Source organism: Morone saxatilis, unplaced genomic scaffold (assembly GCF_004916995.1).
Source record: "Morone saxatilis isolate NCDOM2014 unplaced genomic scaffold, NCSU_SB_2.0 Contig15, whole genome shotgun sequence".
Classification (NCBI taxonomy): domain Eukaryota; kingdom Metazoa; phylum Chordata; class Actinopteri; family Moronidae; genus Morone; species Morone saxatilis.
Window position 1 is genome coordinate 12,297,072 of NW_023339707.1, and position 23,063 is coordinate 12,320,134.

At 40.5% G+C, this 23,063-nt stretch overlaps 3 protein-coding genes across 3 annotated transcripts in view; 2 read left to right on the plus strand and 1 right to left on the minus strand.

Annotated features, from left to right (window-relative positions):
• The window catches only part of dip2ba (disco-interacting protein 2 homolog Ba), a gene marked incomplete in the record, with an annotated part of 42,449 nt that extends 32,054 nt beyond the window's left edge, over positions 1-10,395 (plus strand). The window contains 13 exon segments of the mRNA XM_035656915.1: positions 812-935; positions 1,069-1,190; positions 2,069-2,180; positions 2,687-2,796; positions 3,646-3,776; positions 3,877-4,045; positions 4,518-4,688; positions 4,919-4,980; positions 5,089-5,146; positions 5,238-5,312; positions 5,436-5,610; positions 5,996-6,119; positions 6,224-10,395. Of these exon segments, the coding sequence (XP_035512808.1) occupies positions 812-935; positions 1,069-1,190; positions 2,069-2,180; positions 2,687-2,796; positions 3,646-3,776; positions 3,877-4,045; positions 4,518-4,688; positions 4,919-4,980; positions 5,089-5,146; positions 5,238-5,312; positions 5,436-5,610; positions 5,996-6,119; positions 6,224-6,476 (1,686 nt within the window).
• A 299-nt stretch (positions 10,396-10,694) lies between these two features.
• LOC118324554 (transmembrane protease serine 11D) lies at positions 10,695-16,665 on the minus strand. The gene is made up of 5 exons (XM_035656968.1): positions 16,575-16,665; positions 15,511-15,694; positions 13,864-14,141; positions 11,921-12,063; positions 10,695-11,836 (listed from the first exon to the last, which is right to left on the minus strand). Exons 1-5 carry the CDS (start codon positions 16,642-16,644, stop codon positions 11,609-11,611), a joined length of 903 nt encoding a protein of 300 aa, XP_035512861.1. The 5' UTR covers positions 16,645-16,665; the 3' UTR covers positions 10,695-11,608.
• A 1,749-nt stretch (positions 16,666-18,414) lies between these two features.
• The window catches only part of scn8aa (sodium channel, voltage gated, type VIII, alpha subunit a), a 43,847-nt gene continuing 39,198 nt past the window's right edge, over positions 18,415-23,063 (plus strand). The window contains exons 1-2 of the mRNA XM_035656912.1: positions 18,415-18,656; positions 22,308-22,641. Of these exons, the coding sequence (XP_035512805.1) occupies positions 22,363-22,641 (279 nt within the window). The 5' untranslated portion in view covers positions 18,415-18,656; positions 22,308-22,362. The remainder of the gene's footprint in view (positions 18,657-22,307; positions 22,642-23,063) is intronic.

Genomic DNA, 23,063 nt, shown 5'->3' on the forward strand with positions numbered 1-23,063 from the left:
GATCCCCTGTGTAGGGCTGCCCGAGGACTTCTCTATGAAAATCAATAAAACCTCACTATGTTCATCACCCTCCCAACATACATACACACACACACACACACGCAATAAATCAGAGAAATCAGTTAAAGGTCCAGTGTGTAGGATTTAGTGACATCTAGTGGTGTAGTTGCAGATAGATAGTTGCTTCACCCTCCCCTCCCAAGTGTGAAGGAGAAACTACGGTGGCCATAAAAAAAACACAAAAAAAGCTCCTCTCTGCCGCCAGTGTTTGGTTTGTCTGTCCTGGGCTACTGTAGAAACATGGCAGTAGATATAAACAGCTCATTGTAAGGTAATGAAAACACAATGACTCTTTTATTCAGGTGATCATACACTAATGAAAACATACTTATGGATATCATATTCCATTTCTGCCAATAGTTCCTCCTACATGTTACACACTGAACCTTTAATAGTGAGAATCGATGTATCAGAGAACCATACTGACATGAACAAAACATAATTGTCTTTGTTCTCCCCGGCTCCTCCTGCTGCATGTCAAAGTGTCCTTGAGCAAGACACTGAACCCCAAATTGCTCCCGGTGCTGTGTCATCGGTGTATGAATGTGTGTGTGAGTTAGTTTCCATTTCTGATGTATCTGTGTATGAATGTATGTATATGGGTGAATGTGACATGTAATGCAAAGTGGTTTGAGTGGTTGGAGGACTAGAAAGTGCAGTCCATTTACCATTCTCCCTTTGGTAATGGTACTAATGGTGATCCATCTTGTTGGGTGTGAGTTCAGCTGTACTTCCTCTCATTTTGCTGTAGGGGGTGGCAGTGTGCACAGCCACTTGTGCTCAGCTGCACAAGAGAGCAGAGAAAATCACAGCTACCCTAATGGAGAGAGGAGGCCTCAACACAGGAGACAATGTGGTGCTGCTTTATCCCCCAGGTAAACACACACATACACACACATACATTACACACATCCCTCATCATTGTAGACGGACATTTTTCCTTATTTTTCAACTTAATATACAGTGAAAAAGTACAGCTGTTTAATTTGCTGTCTTGTATTTCCACAGGTATTGATCTGATAGCGGCCTTCTATGGCTGCCTCTATGCGGGGGTCATCCCTGTGACTGTGAGGCCACCCCATCCACAGAACCTGGCTGCTACTCTCCCCACGGTCCGCATGATCATCGACGTGAGTGCACACCACTGGGACTGTGTCATAAAAACTCAACAACACATTAATAGTGCGCCTCTTACATAGTGTTTTTCTTACGAAAGCATAATAAAGTAATGAATGTACATTTATTCAAGTACAACAAGTAATACTTTTTTTTTTTAATCTTTAAGCACATTTTAGTCCACTTTATATGTCTAAATTCAGGGGTAGATCGAGAGGGGTGGCAGGGGTGCCAACACGGTTCAAATGGTATCAAATTAAACACATTAATTTAGAATAATTAAAAAAAAAAAAAATGTGTTCCAAACGGACATTGAATTTAATGATTGGTTATGGCCACATTTTAGACTTAGTGATAGGCTTAAGTTCAATGAAAAATATCCCTTTCTAATATATTTCTATTCAACGCTTTACTAATGTGCCACAATAATGTAATGTTTTTTATTTGGGTGCTTTTACAAGCAAATATTGATATGCTCTGACTAAATAAGCATATATTTCACCACATGAATATCTGCCCCTGTCAATATTAGATTGCTTTTAAGCACAAAAATATGCATCATATACATCAAAAGGGAATGCAAGCTTGACTTTTGCTATTTTTGCACCACTTGAGTGATCTATTATAATTACTGAAGTGACCTAAAGCAAGTAGCTGAATCCCACCTAGATTTAATGTAATAGTAGTAACTGTTGACCCCTATAACTGATTTCCCTGGAGGGAAGCAAATAAAATTGAATTTTACCTTGAGGATCAATAAAGTATAACAATAAATTAGATGCATTTGAATTGAGTAACACCTCATATGGAGGATTTGTACCAGATATCACTGTTAAAGGATGGTTGTTTGTGTCTTTAAATTAACTTTTTTTCTATGTTTTGGATGTTACAGGTAAGCAAAGCAGCCTGCATCCTCACCACTCAGCCCTTAATGAGGATCCTCAGGTCCAGGGAGGCTGCTGCCAGCGTCAATGTCAAGACTTGGCCTACTATCATCGATACAGGTGCTGGACTCAATAGGCATCAGTTATGACGTGAAGCAGCTGACCACAGTTGTATGGCATTGTGTATTTTACAGCCTTTATGATGCATCTCTAGGGGCACAAAAAGACTTGAGACTAAAAACTTGTATTCCCCTTTTGGCCACAAGGTGTCATGTTTGCTCTTTGCTTAACTTTGAACATGTTGGGGAAACCTAATGTAGACGTAAAGCTGCTCTCTGTAGTCCTAAATATATTCAGCAAACATTCAACCATTTGTTAAAATAATAGTGCATAGTGTTATTCCATAAGAAGAAGGTGTGTTGAGTTTCAAAAACATATTGCTTGTAAAATGCCACATTCACACCTAAAATTATACCATCCTCCCACGCAACAGAAACATTGAACAGTTTTTAGGTTGCAGCACATTCCCAACAGCAAACAACAACACTAACAGTGAGACAGTGAAAGTGTGTCATGTATTTTGTCCAGTAAGAAAATAACTTAAATCCTCTTCCTTCTTCTCTCAGATGATCTCCCCAGAAAGCGGCCTCCGCACATTTATAAGCCCCCTACAGCTGAGATGCTGGCCTACCTGGACTTCAGTGTTTCCACCACAGGCATGTTGACTGGAGTCAAGGTAAATCATTCTCACAAATCATGCATATCATATGTAACATGAAGCAGGTTTGACTCTTTAAAAATCCCTTCAGCCAGAATCCCCCTCCACTCAAACATGTGTTTAGCTTATTGTTACTTCAGTTGGATGTTTGACCGTAACTGTGCAGAATGGTGCATGTGAGACACTTGTAGGCTGTTTTCACATCAGTCTGTTGATGCAGAAAAGATTTTCTGTGCTCACCTCACATTTTAGTTAAGAAGTGTATGTATGACCATGATTTTAGTTTGAAAGCCAATCAGGGTCCAATATACCGTACAACATATATGACTGTAGAAGACATAACATAACACAAGTTAAGTTTGTAATGAGGTAAATTATTGTTACCAGAGTAAATGTATACACCTTAAAAGGAGGTTTGGAGGGGATCTTTATAGTAAATACTCAAAATAAATCATGCTTGTGGAGCAAAGGTTCATGAAGTCAATGTACATTGTTGAATTTAAATCTATTTAGCTAGAGATGTGGTCAGCATTACTGAAGGGTGTTAATGCGACCAACATGAAACCAATAGGCCTACAGATTTTCCTTCATATCCTTCATACTGTTTTTTGTCAGTATGGATGTAAAATACATCATAAATTGCACATGTAATCGTCTTAAAAACTAAATTGAACCTGTTGAAACCTGTAGAAACCCTGTTCAACATACGCATGAAAAAATAGATATGTTTATACGGTTAATATAATGTTACATGCACTCTGTATTTGTGTGTCTTATTTGCAGCACAAGGGCTGTTGGTGACTTTGCTCTCTTGGTTTAATTACAGCATAGAGCATTTTTTTAAAGAGTTTATGTTTCCTTTTTTAGATGTCTCATGCTGCAGTCAGTACTCTGTGTCGCTCCATTAAGCTGCAGTGTGAGCTCTACTCCTCACGCCAAATAGCCATCTGCCTGGACCCATACTGTGGCCTGGGCTTCGTCCTGTGGTGCCTCTCCAGGTAACGCACACAGAGACTGAATATCATATTTCATAAAAAACGCTGTTCCTGTGAATGTGACGTTGTTGCTGTAACAAGTGTTTTTTTTTTTTTTGCCCAGTGTTTACTCAGGTCACCAGTCCATCCTTATCCCTCCCCTGGAGCTGGAGAGCTCGCTGCCTGTGTGGCTGAGCACACTCAGTCAGTACAAGATCAGAGACACCTTCTGCTCATACTCTGTGATGGAGCTGTGCACCAAAGGCCTGGGCACCCAGACAGAGATGCTGAAGGTCAGAGTCGCACTCATACACACCTTTTAAAATGATTGCTCTGTCATTTCTGTCATTACTCTAATAATAACAACAAAGTGATAAATTGTTTGCAAAGGCATCTTATCTGCTGCGAAGGCAACTGATAAACACCTGTCTAATTTAATCAAATAATAGTTTGTATGTATTGTTTGGGCACTAAGTGCCTCTATTAGTGAGGTGACAGAAGAGAGATGACAGGAAGGAGAGACAGGGAATGACTCCAGTACAACTCCAGTACACTTTCAAACCATTCAATCCAGCCTGCTGCAGAAGAACTGTTTACAGCTGATTCTTGTGGTTCAGTGTAGCTCAGTATATCTGCTTATTCTGCTGGTATTTCAAAGAACTTTGGAAAAAAATGTCCACTAATGCTGAGTTCATGTTTGTGTCAAGTTCAGTCTCCACTTTACCGTTAAAAGTGTGAATAACCTTTATCCGTGCGTGTCTCCAGGCGCGGGGTCTGAATCTGTCATGCGTGCGGAGCTGTGTGGTGATAGCAGAGGAGCGTCCTCGCCTCGCTCTCACGCAGTCCTTCTCCAAGCTCTTCAAAGATCTTGGCCTTTCGCCGCGTGCCGTCAGTACCGCCTTCGGCTCACGGGTCAACCTGGCCATCTGCCTGCAGGTTGGTTTCATACACACACACACTGAGTCATCTTATGAGTTCACTCTGAATATGTTAACTTTCCCTAATTCAATTAATGTGTGACAGATGCATTTAGTCTACAGTGTTTAATCTTGAACAGTTTCAGTCATTAACAGTTATTTATGTAAAATCCAATCATTTGATGATCTAAATGAGCCAAAAAGCTTCTGCACATTTCAGGATGTTTATTTTCCTTTCTGTGTCCCCAGGGCACTGCCGGACCAGATCCTTCCACCGTCTACGTTGACATGAAATCTCTACGCCATGACAGGTAAGACCGGAAACTATTGTAACCAGATAAAAGACAACAACAAACAATGCTGTGTCGGTCACATCGATCAGAATGATTTACAGGCTGCCTTTTGTCCGTGTCCTTCAGGGTGAGGCTGGTGGAAAGAGGAGCGCCACAAAGTCTTCCACTCATGGAGTCAGGCACTGTAAGTATTGATTATTGACTAAAAAGACGCAGGTTATATTGTGGTTCTATTATCCCTCAAGCTAAACTCCCTTTTTGTGTTCTCTTCTAAGATCCTGCCAGGAGTGAGGGTCATCATAGTCAACCCGGAAACCAGAGGCCCACTGGGAGATTCACATCTTGGGGAGGTGAGTTTGAGTGTGTTCACGTGCACAGATACAAAAAGCAAAGGGGCACACTATATTTATTATACTGTATTTTTATTTTATTTTATTTTATTTATTTGCTACCTTTTTTTTGTCTTTGTTCAGATTTGGGTGAACAGCCCTCACAGTGCCAGTGGCTACTACACCATCTATGGAGAGGAGAGCCTGCAGGCGGATCATTTCAACACCAGACTCAGCTTTGGGGAACCCCACACTCTGTGGGCCAGGACGGGCTACCTGGGCTTCATCAAGAGGACTGAGCTACTGGACGCAAGCGGAGGTGAGAGGACATGTGGAAAAACGTTTGACCTCATGCAGTGCCTTTTTGCACCGTGACATGTTTCATAACATTGTAATTGGGCGAAATCGATAACATACGCTATGACAATATGATACCTTAATAAAGTAATAAAGTTTTTGAAACATTTTGTGGGAAATTATGGATAGATAAAATAACCAGGAATGTCTGTTCTGGCTAATACATTGAATTAAATATCTGAAAAATAAGGGAACATATTGATGCAAAAATCATAGTAAAAATAAAGCAGTTGAACAATGAACAATATAGTAAAATCTATATTGTTTCACACTATTTATTCTCATATCTCCCATCCCTAGATTGTAACTATAAATAAATAAAATACTTTTGTTCTTTTCTGCTACAGATCGTCATGATGCCTTGTTTGTGGTGGGCTCCCTCGATGAAACGTTGGAGTTGAGGGGCTTACGCTATCACCCCATTGACATCGAGACGTCTGTGTCCCGAGCCCATCGCAGCATCGCAGAAAGGTGAGCTTCTCCCGTCAGGCTGTCGAAAGGCTTGTTCACACAGTGACACAGAAAACCCACAACTAATTCTGTCTGTTTGCTCCACACTCCTCCTTCCTCCTCAGTGCCGTGTTTACATGGACCAACCTACTGGTGGTGGTGGCGGAGCTGAGCGGCTCGGAGCAGGAGGCCTTGGACCTGGTGCCCCTCGTCACCAACGTGGTCCTGGAGGAGCACCACCTCATCGTCGGGGTGGTGGTCATCGTGGACCCCGGGGTGATTCCCATCAACTCCAGAGGAGAGAAGCAGAGGATGCACCTGCGGGACTCCTTCCTGGCCGACCAACTGGACCCCATCTACGTGGCCTACAACATGTGATCGCCCCGTCACCGACTGATGAAAATGCAGAAAACTGAGCCAGGCTCTGAGAATGGACACGAGGGAGAAAGAGTTGGGGTGCGTTCAGTAGCAACCCCGATGTTAAAGCTCAGACACACATTCAAAACACCAAACAATGTGGGAATGCGAGTACAGTACGAGTACTGTAATGAGAACGTGCTTCCCTCTCAGAAACTGTTCCTTCTTTGCTTCCACCTGCTCAATCGCTGCAGTCCAGGTTCACTCTGATTTCTACTGAGGAGGACGGATATGTTCTCTCCTCTTGAAAGTAGTTCCATGGTCAACTGGAGGAAATTTGATCTTCATCCTCTCGGTGCATCCCATTTCTCCCTCATAGCTCCAATTCATGTTTTTTAAAGACATTTTTCATGACATACTTTAATCAAAGAATGAAATCCTCCCCTCCTTCCATTCCTTGGTTTTTATCCCGAACCATTCATCCTCGTGTGCTTGTTTGTTTTTTTTTAACCCCCCCTCAATTCTTGAAGGCAGGATGGCGCTCTGGAACTGCTGAGAGGAGCTGGAACTTTCCCCTCTTGCACTTTAAGTCCTCGCACCTCTGAGTCCACTTCCTGTCTCACCTGCCTCAAGGGGACGACCCCCCATGTTTGCTGCTTTCACAAGAGCAAATCCACATCAGTATTAAAAAGTGCCACCAGCAAGTGCAGCCCACAGGGGGCAGTCCTGACATGTTACCTTCCTACCAGGTGCACCGTGGCTTTTACCTCCCGTCACATACCGTATCCTCTGGCCAGCAGACATCCTGTCGGCATTCACGTGTTACAAAACAAACTATTTGTTGGTGTGGGAAAAGAAAGACTGGAATCATAAACACACAAACCAGGGTTTTAAATAAATGGGCAGATTAATTTGCGGTATGAGTAGGGGTTTGTTCATTAGATAGTTCTTGTGAAGTACTAATATGTTTTTAGGCACCGATTTTCAGAAGAAGTTTTGAAGCTATACCTGGTGTTTAGGTGTGCATGCTAATTTGGAGTGCAGTCAGTGTCATCATGCGGGCCAAAAAAACAAAAAACACCTGTAACAAGCAGTCACAGCAGGGGATGGGTTCGTTCAGCCGCATGTATGTAGAATATTTAGGCAGAGCTCAGCACCACTTTGTGCCTCTCATGTATTGGCATTACATTTGAGTCACAGCATGCATCCGTTTCTGTGAGAAATCAATAAATACCTGGTGTCTCGCAAGAACGCTTACCGCTGTTCTGAAGGTATTTCCAAAACCCTCAAAGACTCTTCTAACCATCTGAATGTAAAAATACTGCACGGTAAAGTCTTTTTAACTTTCTTTCTCAAGTTCTGATTGTATTTTCTAATACAGTTAACTGAAACCTAATTCCTTGATTTATTTCTTTTTGTAAAACACAAGCAAAATATTGTATGAAAATTCACAGTATTGAAAAAGAATGAATCTTGTGCAGTGGAAAGAATATTCCTGCATCCAGATGGTTATTGGAGTGTTTGAGAAGTCTGGTAAGTGTTGCTAAACGACCTTCTGGGTTTTCCACAGACTGTCTGGTATTTCTTTTTTTGAAAAATATATAAAATATGGATGGCATTGTGAATCGAATGTAAATGCACAAACTGGTTTAGGCAGAGCTGACGATTTAAGCTTAACAGTTCATTCTTGACTTTAAAAACATCAGTTGAAAAGGTCCACTTCCTCGTGTGTTTTCCCGAGTTGTAAACTGCGCCTGATGATGACAACTGTGTAGTACAATTGAAAGCTCCAGAACGAGCGAGTAAGTGGACCTTGAGTTGAGATTTTTTTTTTGGTCAAGGGCTGGCAGAAGATATAATTCACCAGTTTCCTGGCTTGAACTGAAGTGAGCCGCTAGCTTTCAGTCTGTGTGCCGTTTCCCTTGTTAAAGCATCTTTTATTCAATGTTAAAGCGTCACAGTCGATTAGATAAATGTAGATCATCAGAAGGCAAGTCAGTGCCTTTTTACTGCACCACCGTGACATTTATGATCATGGACTGTAGAATTTCTAAAAAAATAAAATACAATAAAATATCAAGAATGAGGACAGAACTTTGCCTTACTAAAACCCTGTGGAACTCCAGTACTTTTTATGCTTAATCCCTCATTTCTAGCTGTGCTAATTGTGTATTTAAAGAACTATTCCACCATTTTTTTCACATGTGGAATCAGACACCAGTTTCTAACTGAAAACTCATATCACGTTTTTTAGAGGAAGGGGGGGGTGTCTCGTTTCTTTGCGAAGATTTTTTGCAGTCATGCCTTTCTCATTTCATCATTATCCTTTTAACTAAGTCTTTCTGAATGTCTTTAACACTGAAAAAAAATAAAATTTGGAATGAACAACAAACAGTAAGCAACCTGTGATTTTAAATGGCAGAATCCTCCTTTAAAGGAAAAAAATGGAGGTAATAAATGAGGGTAAGGATGTTGTCTGTATACTGTATTTTAGAGGTCAAATACTGTATTACTGGTGTTAATGTGTACATGAATATGAACTTTGTCGATAAAAACTTGACTGATCTTTCATACTTGACAGCATTTTTTTCTGCATTGTTAATTTATCACATTGCAAAAGAGAAAGGAAAAAAAAAAAAAAAAGGTTTCAGATTATTTTGGCAGGAACAATGTGCACTTTCCCGATATCATTTTATGTGTGTGCGTGCATATGTCCATGAGGGAGTTTGTGTGAGTGAGTGTGTGTCCACCTCAACAGTGATATTTGGCTTTTCTGGTGCAACAAGGTTTGTCTTTTGTTAGAAAATCCCAGAATATTGAACAATTTTTTTTTTATTTCTTGTTTTTTTTTTTTTTAATGTCGCCTCCACTGTATTTTAATTCTTTCCATCCAAAATTGGAATTAAATATATTTTATAGGGGTTTCATCAATATTTTCTGATGTAAAAGCTGCACAACTTCTGCAAACAGCTGGTTTTCATTTAGAAACAGCTTGACATACAAACACACCAATAAACCACTTTTCATTCAGTGACGGACACTGAGGACGCGTATGCAAGCCGACATCTGGGGCAAGTTGCTCATGAATAACGAAGTGAGGCTTCTGAGCTACTGTGTGATAATTGCTTTGTTGCTACTGTTTCACTCCGACAAGTTTTAATAAAAAGTTTTATAATTTCATGTCGGCCTTCAAGCCTTTTCAGTAGACGTTGGTGCTATTCAATAAGGGAAAGCTGGCAGACTTTTGTCCTCCAATGTCGTAACAAAGAAAGTTTCTTCCTGGATGCCCTTTTTGTGTGAAAATAAGTCATTCTTTTTCCATGCCAACATTTTCCAAGATTTCACTCACTGCTCCGTTTATAAAATTGTTCGTCATCAGTTTTTATCAGCTTCTGAGATCTGATAAAACTTCCTCAACAGGCAACTCCACAAGGACAATGCAACTCGACATATCCACCATATTTTCCATTTTAATATTTATTTCAGTTTTTTTTCCAACTTGTCCTGTTGTGAGGAATGGCGTACATTTCCAACCTCCAGTTTAAGCACAAAATGTAAATGTACATGTGAGGTAATGAAATTAGGATCTTTCACACAAAAAAAAACTCAAGGGCCCACAATGTATACCTCAACGACTGTGTTCACTATGCATTGTCGAGCTGCAGCAAAGACATTCTGAACTAGTCAATGGTGCGATAACTTCTAACAACATGTCTTACTTGACAAAAATACTGTCACACTGTCATTGGATGTGTTTCATGTCAAATAATAAAAAAAAACTCCTTTGTCAGAATATGGTACGCTTTTTTTCTTATTTTCCTTCCTAACAATTGTGGAAGCTTCAGGAATAATCTGCTGCATTAAAGAAAAACTGCATCTTCTGTCCACCAGGTGTCAGTCTGACTGCTTCATCTGAAAACATTAAATCACTATGACGTCACGGCCCAGTTTCTGTCAATTTTGTTTGTCCTTAAACATCATTTTCACTTGAACATCTCACTTCATATTTTAGGAAATAATAGAAATAGTTCTTGCATAACAGTCAAAGCTTTAGCGGTTTTGCACGTTTTATTCATCCTGTTTACCACAAATCTCCACTTTACGTCACAGCTAACCACTGAGCAAACAATGCAGCTGTGTTTCAGATATTTTAATGTATTTTTTATTCATTTCCAGTAATTTCTGGAATTATTTGAAAGTCTATTAGCAGACTCCTGAAACCTGCTGTGTCATATCTACAAATGACATTATTGTTACATAGTAATGCAGTTTCTTTGCAGGTTGATTTGCTTTACTCTGCAACAGTGATGTGACTTTGACATAAATAAGTAAATGCAGACTTAATGTCCACTGTGATTGTTTCAAGAGTCTTTTTTTTTGGTTTTCATGCCATTGATAGCAGCCTTTGAGTCTGCAAACCTCTGGCTGGTATATGCAGTTACAAATGCTGGTAACACATTCCACTCAGTTTCTAAAGAGCCATCCAGTCTGTAGTAGTAGTATCAATATGTAGATAAATTGTTAAGAGATGGATTTTGGTCCGTAACACCTTTCTCAGAAAGTGAGGAGTCTAACAGTCAATTGAAGGAATTTCCTGATTATTTATAAGTTCCCTAAAAAGACAAAGCAAGTCTCAGCTGGAGGAGGACGGACACCAGCCAGAGAGATCTGTCACAACCTTGCAACCTAAAAGTTATTCTTATTAATGGCTTAAAACTGATCTATAAAGCATCAGTAAAGCCACTGATAAAGCCTATTTATAACCCCACAAACACTTTGAGAGATCTTACTGGAAAGTTAGTCTTTATATGTTTTTTCCTTATTACTTACTTTTAATATTTATGTCTTTCATTTTATTCATTTATTATTTTTTTGTATATTCTAGTTTATAAATACTTTTATACTATACTGTTGACTATGTTTTCAGCACTCTTCTATCTTATGTACCTGACGTTCTATGTAGACTCACTTGTTGACGAATAAACACAAATACAGAAATCTGAAAAAAACAAAACCATAAACACCATCACTCAGAGTAAGACTTCAGAGTTATTGGAACATTTCATCACTAATCCAGATGGCTAAGCACATTCAAACAGTCTAAGGTATATTATATGATGTGGTATTTATTGCTGACAGACAGACTGGATGGTTCAGAGCAGCATCAGAGCGGCACTGAGCAGAGCTGAGATCAGCCCTGTGTTCAGTCTGTGTGCCGATGCTGTCTGACTTTTCCTCAGCCAACCCGCAAACCTGCTGGTTCTGGCGTACACCCCCGGCCTGTGAGGAAGTCCACACTCGTCCCCGAAGCTTGTCACTCCGACCAAGAAAAACCTCTCCTCGTCCTGGCTGTAACACTGCAGCGGCCCCCCGCTGTCACCCTGAGACGCACACAATCAGCAGCCATGTCTCACTGAAATCTGCAGCCTGTAGTGAATTTGCTAAAAATGTCCGAGGGTGATCACCTGACAGCTGTCGGCCGCCCCGCTCTCCAGTCCAGCACAGATCATGTTGTCGGTGATGAGGCCGCCGTACCAGGTGGTCAGGTTACACGTTCTCCTGTCAATGAGCTCCACTTCAGCTTCCTGCAATCTGTTCATCATCCTGCCTGCACAACATATACCACAGTGGTATTTTACTGATTTACTGCAATGCCTTAATACTTTACAGAGTGATAAGCAATTATATATGAGAGCGCTTTACTTTAACCACCCCTTTTTGGCATTTATAAGCACTTTATAAACATTGAATAAATAATTTATAACAGTATAAATCAGATATAAGTTTTTATTCATGCATTTGTTAACAATTATAACTCATCCTGCGAGCACCCATAAGTGAATGCTGGTGTATATACAGATAAAAGTAATAGTTGACAAATACTGTACATTAATAATTAACACTTTAACTGCTCTTATATCTGCTTACAACTACATTTATAGTGTGTTATAAATTATTCATTAAATGTTTGTACTGCTGCTAATGCTAAACAGGGAGATTGAGAGTAAAGTAATAAAATGAAATAATATAAAATACAAAAAGTCAATAAAGAGAGACAAGAAGTACAGTTTGATAAAGAAAATAACAAATATAAGTCCAGTAGCAAAAAAGAAGAAGACATTATCCCTCATACAAATGAAAAGGTAAATTCATACACAAAAATTCACCCTTAAAGGCCTGTGTCCACACAGCTACGGGTCACATATGTTCACTGACTTAATGACTCTTCTCTACTTGTGCCACTATCAGGCTGCGTTTGAACCTTTCCTGGCTGCAGTTGCCAAAGATCCACTTTAAGATATAGTTTGGTTGGTGTATATCCTATATTTATTTTACTAATTTGTACTATTAGATGCCAGCTCCTCACAAACTGATGAATCAGAGCTGTCATTTGTCTTATAACAAGATTGTGTGAAGGGTTTGTATCAGAGCTGCTGTTCAACAGGACTTTATAAAATGTATTTTTATTTTGTGGCCCACTCACATGTTGGGTTCCTGGGGACCATCATGGAGTTTATAGCATATATTTTGTCATAACGTTTGAGCTTGTTTCTTTTCACACATTAAATCACTTTCTTCTTTAAACCATTGCATGACATGAATATTTGTGGTTTCAAACTTGAATGAAGTGGAAATGTTAGTAAGTCATTAAGAAAGAGTCACAGGTTATTCATTCTAAGATAAGACTAAATTAACCTGTCAAGGCTGCAGATTTAAATGTTTTCGAGTCATTAATAAATGATTTTTGAACCAGATGCTCTGCAGCCTTCTTAAAGAAGGATCCATTTTAATCTCTATATTATAACAACTTATTACTGATCTGCAAAACATCAATGTAATGATTAATTAACCATTAATAAATCTGACTGAAGAGTGTAATTTATTTTAGAATTATGGTAACTTTCAAACCTTTGTAATCATGCTATTCTTGGCCAGGTCTCCCTTAAAGGGAAACTCCACTGATGTCTAGAGGTCTTTAGGAGTATTACTACATATGTGAAAAGTGTGTAAAGCCTTTTGTGGCTCTGGAGGGAGCTGAGAATAGTCTGATAAACGGTTGGAGCTGAAGACTACAAGTTTGAAAATGAAATAAATCTGGGTTTATGGCGTTAGAAGATGGACCTCTGGAGCTCCTCATCTCTGCTTTAGGCTAGCAGCTCAATGCTACATTAGCCGCCACTAGCATAACACACCCAAATCTGTGCAGTCGCGTGAATCAAGGTGGTGCACTGTGGGTAATGTAGGCGCCAGGTTTTAATAAGTAAGAAGCATGTGCAGAACAGAAAAGACCATCATTGGTTTATCATGAGACTGACTATGTAATCAAAGTGCAATGCTAAGTTTAAGTAAAGGTTAATGAGTCTTGTTATAAAGTGAGTCAGGGTTAGTCAGAGGTTTATAGACCAACCTTTGTGATAGGTGCTGCCCCATCCACTGATGAAACAGTGGGTGAAGTTGAGGCTGAACTCCTGAGTCACACTGTGAGGAGTGCAGACCGGTTGGACGTGGTCAGTGAAGTCGAAGGGGGAACTGAGGAGCAACAGTGTCACATCGCTGTCAGACGTGACGTCATCGTAGTCCTCGTGCATTCTGACTTTGCTGATGGAGCGGATCTGGGCTTGGTCTCCTGGAGCAGACAACACATTAAGTCCTGCCACCACGCGGAAATGCCTTCTGCTGATCCAGCTTAACACAAAACAGAATAATTGACTGTGACTGATTTTGTTTATTGTCGACTCTCACACAACAATGCTACTTTTTCTTTACAGGCCAGCTGTCCATGTCTCTTAAATAGCACACAAAGTAGGTTGGTACACGTGGATGCTGTATATGTCTGTACACCTACCCATACCTATACAGATATACATGTACACACACACACACACACACACACACACACACACTGAGAGAAGGATGTCAAGCATCAACACTTCTGCAAAAAGAAAAAGTAAAAGAATCACAGCAGCTCAGAGGTGGAAATCACGCTGCTACAACATTGGGTCAAACTAGGCCAAATCACAGCAGCCTTTTTCTGAATTCACTGGTGTTTAATCTCCAAGGGCCCCAAAACTGTGACTGCACAATTTGTTGCAGGTAATTTGTGTTATGCAACACCAGCTTCTACCTCTCCATCATTACATTTAACTCAAGTTGTATTTTTCTACGCAACCTTTAAGCCTCCGTTGGTGAAACACTTATACAGAAAGCCAAATACTGACCTTGATTTGACACCTGCTCATATCGATCACACAACTAATCACCCATATGACATTTCTGTGGGTCTTCTTTAACACGACTTATATCTAAATTGTTTCTCTTTGCACATGTGATGGCCCACAGACATGTTGGAACTCATATCCAGGACAGCCTGACAGTAAATCCAGGTCCTCCTTCATATATGTGATTTACACAGTTCAGCCATAACATTATGAACGCATTATGGGTCGGTCGCACACGGGACAGCCTTTGCTCCCCACGTGCATCGTGACCCTGTCTCTGCTTTTCCTTCCTTGGAGCACNNACAAGAGCTGCAGTTTTGGAAATGCTCAGTCGTCTAGTCATCACAATTTGTCCCTTGTCAAAGTCGCTCAAATCTGCTTCTAACACATCAACTCGGACTGCGGACATCCCACCCACTGACAGGAGCCATGACAACCAGATCATCAGTGCTCATAATGTTACGGCTGATCTGTGTATATATCACATTCATGTAAATGTAGATTTATACTTGTTTAGCATTTGTTGTCATTATGACCTTCAAACCTATTTCTCTTTCTCTCTTTTCTCTTCACATACATAGAAACACAGACGTGCAAGTTTCTTAAAATCTTGTGTTGTTTTGTTAACTCATATTTTAAGATGTTTGCTGCCAGACATCTTTTATATCTGGAAAATGCTGCTAACTGACCTGTAACCTAATATGTCTGTCTGTATATCTGTTTTTACATGTTAATAATTCACTTCAGGCTCAAAGTTGTTCATAATGTGTTATTATTACATTGCTCTAATGTGACACGTCCTCAGTGAGGCGTGTTAAGTGTTAGGTTATACTCACAAGTATTTGTGGAAGCAGTGTGTGGCAGTGAGCACCCAGAGGCTGCTGATGATCGTGCCGCCGCAGTGGTGCTTGGACAGGATCTGGATGCTGACCTGCCAGGGCCACGACCCCTCAGGAGCCTCCCGGCCCCCCACTATCCGAGGTGAATCCGGGTGGCCGACCAGGGACCGCTGCCCACAGTCTCACAAACACAATCAAATAAAAGCTCTCGTGTTGTTTTTGAAATGACATCCTGTTGTTTGCATTGTTGGAGGCAGTGGTGAGACTAGCTGCAGTGTGTACAGTGTGTGTAACCCCGCTATGTTACACATTAACATTAGGTTACTCTGAAGTCGTTCTGAAACAATTAATCAATTAGTCAGCCAACACAGAGACACCTATTTTGAATTATGGATTAATTGTTTAAATCTGTTATCAAGCAAAAATGCAAATACTTCTCCAGTTTCTCAAAGATGATGATTTGGTGCTTTTCTGTTTATTTCAGTGTAAATATATTAAATATATTTGTTTTTAAGAATTTAAATACACCAACTCAGGCTGTGGGAGCTGATGGAAAGTGGGTGGACACAGCAAGTAAAGACTCTCCCACAGCATTATTGTTGTTTAACTTTAAGTAAACTACAGAAACATGATTCAGGTTTTCAGAGAGGCTGATAGAAGAAATGTTGCAGCAGCTGGCCCGACTGGAGCTGAACTTCAGGAGCATGTTAAGGTATTGTAGGTAAGGTGTGTTTACGTCTCGTTTTATTGTTGTGCTACAACCATTCAAATGTGTATTTTTAGCGTCACATGCTAACACGTAGCAGAAGTCATAAAGTGAGCAAACAGACTCAGTAATATGCAGCTAGGCTATACTGTCAGTGTTAATATATTAATATAATATATATTAATATACTGAGCAAACAGCATTTAACACCGTGTTACTTTGAATATTAACTCAGGTAGAACGCTTCAACGTTGCCTAGCAGCAATTTAAAAACAAAACAAAAATAAATACATTAAAATACATTTAAAAACGCTGCCGGGTGTTTGAGTCCCCTCCCTGTCCGGGCTGTACTCACCATCCTGCGGTACACTCAGTGCAGTCAGGCTCAGAGCACTCACAGACAGCACAAACGCCTTAAACTGCATCTAGCTTAAACTCTTGTTGACATTTTTTAACCGCAAACAAAAACAACCAGCAGGGACGTCACGCGCAGTTGAGCTCGGTGTACAGTGGTTCCCAACCTGAGGGTCGGGGGCCCCTGGAGGGGTCGGGGGCCACCTCTAGGGGTCGCCAAAGCTTCACAGTGGGGATGCGAGGCGTTCTTGATTTTTAAGGAGGGTAAGAAAACAGTAGAGCAATATCTCAGCATTTAGTCTAATTGTGTAAAAAACAAACAAACAAATTCATTAGAATTTTAAAATTGGTCTGTATGATTGTTAAACAAGGAAATAATCTGCTCAAAAAGTTTTACACAAACTTCCTGCTGTAATTGTGTTCACTATTTGTGTTCATTGTACGGTTGATTAGTTGTTCTGTACTGTTAATATCTATAAAATATGTCACTCAGTCAGAAAGCTTCAGCTTACTCAATGATAGAAACAGGATCCCTTAAGTAAAAAGGTTAGTAATCAGTCGTTTAGCAGCTCAAAGGGGAAATTAAGTGAGAATTATGAGTTTTCAGTCTAAACCATCATGTAGCCTGTAGTTCAACCCTGGCTTTTCCTTTGTATTTGAGAAAACTAATGAAAAACATGCCAGTTATCTATTTTGATCATCTGCTGATTGTAGTTCAGTGCACACAGTAAAGAGAGGGACAGGAAGGGTAGATATAGATATTGGCATATATGTTGGCCTACATGTAATTTACAAAACAGAAAATGTGTTTAAAGTAGTTTACATAACATTGTCCAGTACAAAGTGATCTGACTCCATAAAACACTGGTGTAGTAATATGAGGTGGGAAAACTAATTACATTTGTCTAGTCATGTTGGTGCAAAAGCAATCAAATAATCCTCACAGAAAATGTTTATTTTTACCTCCATATCTCGAATAGTTGAAGTACCCCCCCCCCCCAAAATCTCAACAACGAAAGAAATTCATGAAAACATGTCCAGTTTGTGATTTCCTCAAGGAATAAAGGTTATGATCAGAGTTATTATGAATGGCAGTGTGCCAACATCGGGATGGGAGCAGAGAATTTGTAGGTGGGGTGAATGCCTCCTTTTTTTGTTGAAGCTCCCCAAAATCTCTGTGCAGGTCCCTGAAACGAGCTCTGACATAAAAAAAAATATAACAATTTTATTATATTGTCCCTAAAGAAACATCTTCAGACTTAAAATGATTTGTTTTATTCACACACACACACACACACAGACTGGGGGCAACAGGGGGCAGGTTACCGGATTAAACTGCCTATTTACATATTAATTCGTGCTATTAAAGAGCAGAATGCGGGAGGAGGGCAGCAGTCTGATATAAAAGAAAATAGTTTGAAAATGCTCCATGTTTCAAAATACATACATGTGCCTGACATGAGTTGAGTTTCCATGGGTACAATACATCTTATAGCCTACTCATATGTAACAATGTATGTTTTAAATGTGTGTGACATAGAGAAACTTTATTAGACATCATTTATGTAGGAAAATAAATACATAAATATATATTTGGCTTGTTTAAATGATCTGAAATGTGCATTTAAACACACTATATGTAAAATATTGTCTCAGGGGCCTTCTGGAAACTGTCTCTGACTGAATGCCCACATCCTGACAGCCAATAAATTCCTGCACAAACTCGCCGCACTGAGCACACACAGTGAGTCGATGCGTTTTGTCAGAAAAAACCTTGCGCGTATTTTCCGCGCACAATCTCACCCAGGCTCCTCTCTCCGGAGCCCAGGGACCTGTATATGTTGTGAACCACACACTGAGGTTTTTTGGAGGCTGCAGGCCTAAATGACCTTTAGGATTTCACGAAACGCGCTTGCCGACACTCCCTTACATTCTGCCGAGAGTCATCAATTATGCAGGGAAACTGCTCGCACTGAGGGGGAAGATAGCAGCAACAATATGGCGACAACCGCAGTTTCTCCCCAATCCTTTTCACATCTGCAGTCCTGCCACGGCTTTCTGGAGTCATTGTAACGCTTACAAAGTGAGTATCCTTCATTTATGATCGTTTGAGATATCGGTGCATGTGTTGTTGGGTGAAGGCAGATTTTCTCTCCGTCGGTATCCTTGCGTAAATGTCGCAGAGCTGCACACTGCCCCGCATCTTTTTTTTTTTTTTTTAATGTGTGGAGCGGGATGGAAGAGGGTGTCTGCTTTCACTGAGCTTTCTATCGGCTGGAGCAGAGCAGGGAAAGGGGAAGAGGGAAAAAAGAAAAAAAGAAATTATCAGTCAAAGTCGAATTTATCGGATTAACTATTTCGTCGAGCATCCGAGGCATTGATTAGACATTTGCGAGAGAAAATGCCTCGTTGGGTAGGGTTCAGGTAGGGCGCCGTCTGACAGCTTCCCTCCCCAAAAAATACCCCAAATACTGAAGATATTTGTCAGATTTCGGTCACTATTTTTTGGTTTTGTTTACTCCGGACTACAGGATGATACTCTTGAAACACCGTAAGGCTTCGAAAAAGGGGCTGATGCTATGTGAGTAGCCGGATCCTCCTTCTACCATCCACAGCCAAGAAATTGACATTCCTCCAGGTGATTTTGGTGTGGCAGCTTCCTAACTCTTCTCTAATCGTGTTATTTCTTATGCTCATGTCATGTTGCAGACTGTGTGTGTGTGTGTGTGTGTGTTTTATGCCGCTGTCTAGCTTCATACTCTGGGCTATCTTGTGCACAGATAGACCCCTTATTGATTTGGCAGTCGACATGGCTTCACGGGTGTGGTGCAGATCCTTGAAGGCAACGCGCAAAAACGCACAGAATATACCCGAAAAAAACCCCAACCCCGCTCCCCCCAATTGTATTTGGCTTTTTTTGCTGAATAACAAGAGGATGCATGTTGCGTTTATTTATTATGATACATCGACATCACATTGTGGCTTTGAGAAATCCACAGTTGCGTTCACCACAGCGTGACATTTTCAACATACAAACCACCCACTGCAGCAGGAGTGCTTTGGCCAATTTGGTTGTAGCGGGGCCACTTCTCTGCGCAATTCTGCTCCTTTCTATGGCCGAGCTGGACTTTTTCTATCCAATTAAATATATTAGAGGAGAAAAAACGCACATAATGGCGTCTACGGGCCCTCATTCTTAATTAACAGGGTTGCTAAACACGTCTCCGCGTCTCTGAAATTAGGAAAACGACTGAGGAAGATGGCCAAAATGTGCCCGTTGTTTTCTCTGCGAATATGACTCCACGGCCAAGCCTGGATGTAAGCAATGTGCAACCCACGAGCCCGAGACACAACAAGACGAGTGTTGTCATCCTGACTTAATAACATGGAAGATAATTGAAGGATAAACTGCAGGCCTACGGGCGTAGAGCCCAACAACGAGGCCCGGCGTACAAGCAAAACGGGGTTGTGCAGGCGAATCGGTTATGAATTCTCCCCCTCTGTCAACCCTGCACGTATGCTTTCGTGTATATGTGCGTGTGCATGGGTGTGTGTGTGTGTGTGTGTGTGCGTGCGTGCACGGTGGTGTGGTGCTGAAGCGGACAGCGCCAGCAGAGCAGCAGAAGGCTCAGTGACTGCGAGGTTCCGGGGTCCATTTTAAAACAGACGTCTTGGCTCACAGGCTGCATGTTTTCATGTGTGTGTGTGNNCCCCCCTCTCATACCAGACAGAGAGGAGTGTTTGCTGTGTGATATCAGCTTTTACAGGTCGAGCGTTTTTAATTAGACTGTGTTATGCAAGAGGGGAGCAGGGAAGTGACAGGCCTTGTGATTCAGACGTGGTCGGTGTAGTGTTCTCCAAATTTAGGCTGCATCCACCTTTCCCCTCCCCTCCACCACCTCGGGGCTGGAAGACAAGAGGGTTGTGTGTAATGACAGTATGATTATAATATAATATAAAATCATTCAGATGGTAAACGCCTCAGTTCAGGTGTGGCTGTGTTTCCTCTCAGCTGCTTCCTCTTCCCTTCAGTGCTGCCACACATTAGTATATTGACCCTGAAATGTCCTGCAGCTTGAACAGTTGTCATGTAACCATCATACCCTTTTTACATCTAAGTGTGTTGGGGGAAAAAGGCTCCACTGAGTCATGCAGCAGCCATTAAGTGCGCTGTGTTTTCTGTCAGCGGTTTTTTCCACAGCTATTCAAAAAATCATAAGGAGTAAAAATGCTTAAATGGGTCTGTTGTCTCTGTTCTCGGAGGTTTAATGCAGGACCCAGGACTTGTTTCCAACACTGGGGGAAGATATTGGCTCATGCTCAGCCACACCTATACTGTTGTTGCCTGGACTGACAAAAAATGTCTCTCGGATATGTAAATTGCATTATTTCTGCTTTTTTCAAGTTTTTGAGATTTGTGACAAAACAATATAAAAGACAGAATAATAGCAAAGACAAAATAGCATCAAGAAACTAAATTAAAATGACTACAGAATACTTCCTAAACATCAAGAAGTCCTTATGTATTCAGCTATAAAACATAATACCTCAATAAGAGCATTATTGTGTATCTAATTTAACTCATCAACCTCTGTAAATGACCAACTATGCAGTTTTTTAATGTAAACATAGATGTAGTATATCATATATATCATGAACCAGGACAAATGTATTGTCAGATGTCTCTTTCTTTATAATATTCTAAAAAGTTATGTTACAAAAACACTTTTATACATATGTGGTGAGATTTCTGATGTGAAAATACCGAACCTGCTTGCCTTTGGCACTGTAAGCCCCACTGCCCGTTGCCTCAGTATGATCCTAAACTTAACTACTGTAGTCAGTTTTTGTTAACCAGCCACTGCGTTTAGATTCACAGAAGATTTGACTGTTTTTCTGTTTTCTGTGTCATTGTTTTGGTTTTGCTCCGGTCACATTAAAGGATCGTTGAACACAAGTCTGTTCCTGTTTGGTTCACCTTATCTCTGTAAACTGTAGGATAATGGAGCTTAATGGTCTAATATCCTTAAAGGGACATTTCACTTTACTATAATTACTGTAGCTTTTAGCATTTGGCAGCCATCTGCCTGAGAGCCCAACTGATATGGGTTTTTTGAGACAGATACTGATACAAATTTTTGAGGGAAAATTCAAAGATTACTGATATAGGGGCCGATATATTGTATATGTCATATATATGTCAATGCAAAGGTACTCAGAAGGCTGCTTCCTTAAACAAATAACTTAAATATTTTAGTCAAACACTGTAGATCTTGGTGTATCCTACTTGTCTTCTGTGCTGGGGCTGTTTTCTTATTTACATTCATTTGGATCAAGGAAAACAAGCAATTTGTAAAATGGGAATATTGTAAATAAATAATGTGGCAATGATGCAACATTCAGGCAGCCCTATATAGTCATATATTTACATTCTAAAGAGTGGGATCAAATATTTTCTCTTCTTTTAACAATTTTCTTTTCATCACGACATACCAAAATCTTCAAATGTCTGGTAAACATTAATGCATTCCCTTATTGCATTTTGTCACTGGTTCCAAACCTCTTCCTATAAAATAGTTAAGGATTTTTGCTGAAAAGTTACATTTTATAGCTAAAAATGCTTTTTTTTGGACATATGGTGTTCACTTGTTCAACATTTCGGATGAAAGGTCTTTAAAAGAAAAGTATTGGGTAAGTTTTGTTGACCTTTCTCCCCTGTGTGCTCCTCCTGCAGAGCTGCTACTGTGGATGGTACAAACCTAAAGACCAAGTAGCTGCAGGATGAAAACATGGCTGCACCCCTTATTGCACCGCCAGGACCTGATAGCTTCAAGAAGTTTACTGTGGAATCTTTGGCGGGCCTTGAGCTGCGCATCAATGAGGAGAAGAACAGGAAGCCACCCAAGCAGGACAGCAGCTACCGCGACGATGATGACGAGAACAAGCCCAAGCCCAACAGCGACCTGGAGGCTGGGAAGAGTCTGCCCTACATCTACGGGGAAATCCCTAAGGGAATGGTGGCGATACCACTGGAGGACCTGGACCCATACTACCTGAATTCTCAGAAAGTGAGTTTACAAAGACACACACACACACACACACACACACACACACACAATGATGTTATGAACTCACATTTATTAAAATTGCTTTAAACCAAGGATGTTTCTGACTAGGACTGGGTATCAAACCTCAGTACTTTTCGGTACCATCCAAAGTATGTATTGAGTGTCAAAAGCTGCCATCAAACCTTAAAGTCTTGTTAACTTATTATCTTATAATCATATTCTTGGATCAGATAGTGCCTGATTTAAATACACATTTCACCAGTTCTTGTGTTTAGACAGCCTTTGACTTTGGCTTTTATTGTTCACTGAAAAAAATGTTCTTGTAGAAAATAAATGTCAATATTTCTCAGTCTAAGTATTTTGGTTATATGTCTTAAAACTTACAGTACTGGCACTGATATCACAAAATCTCCAACGATACT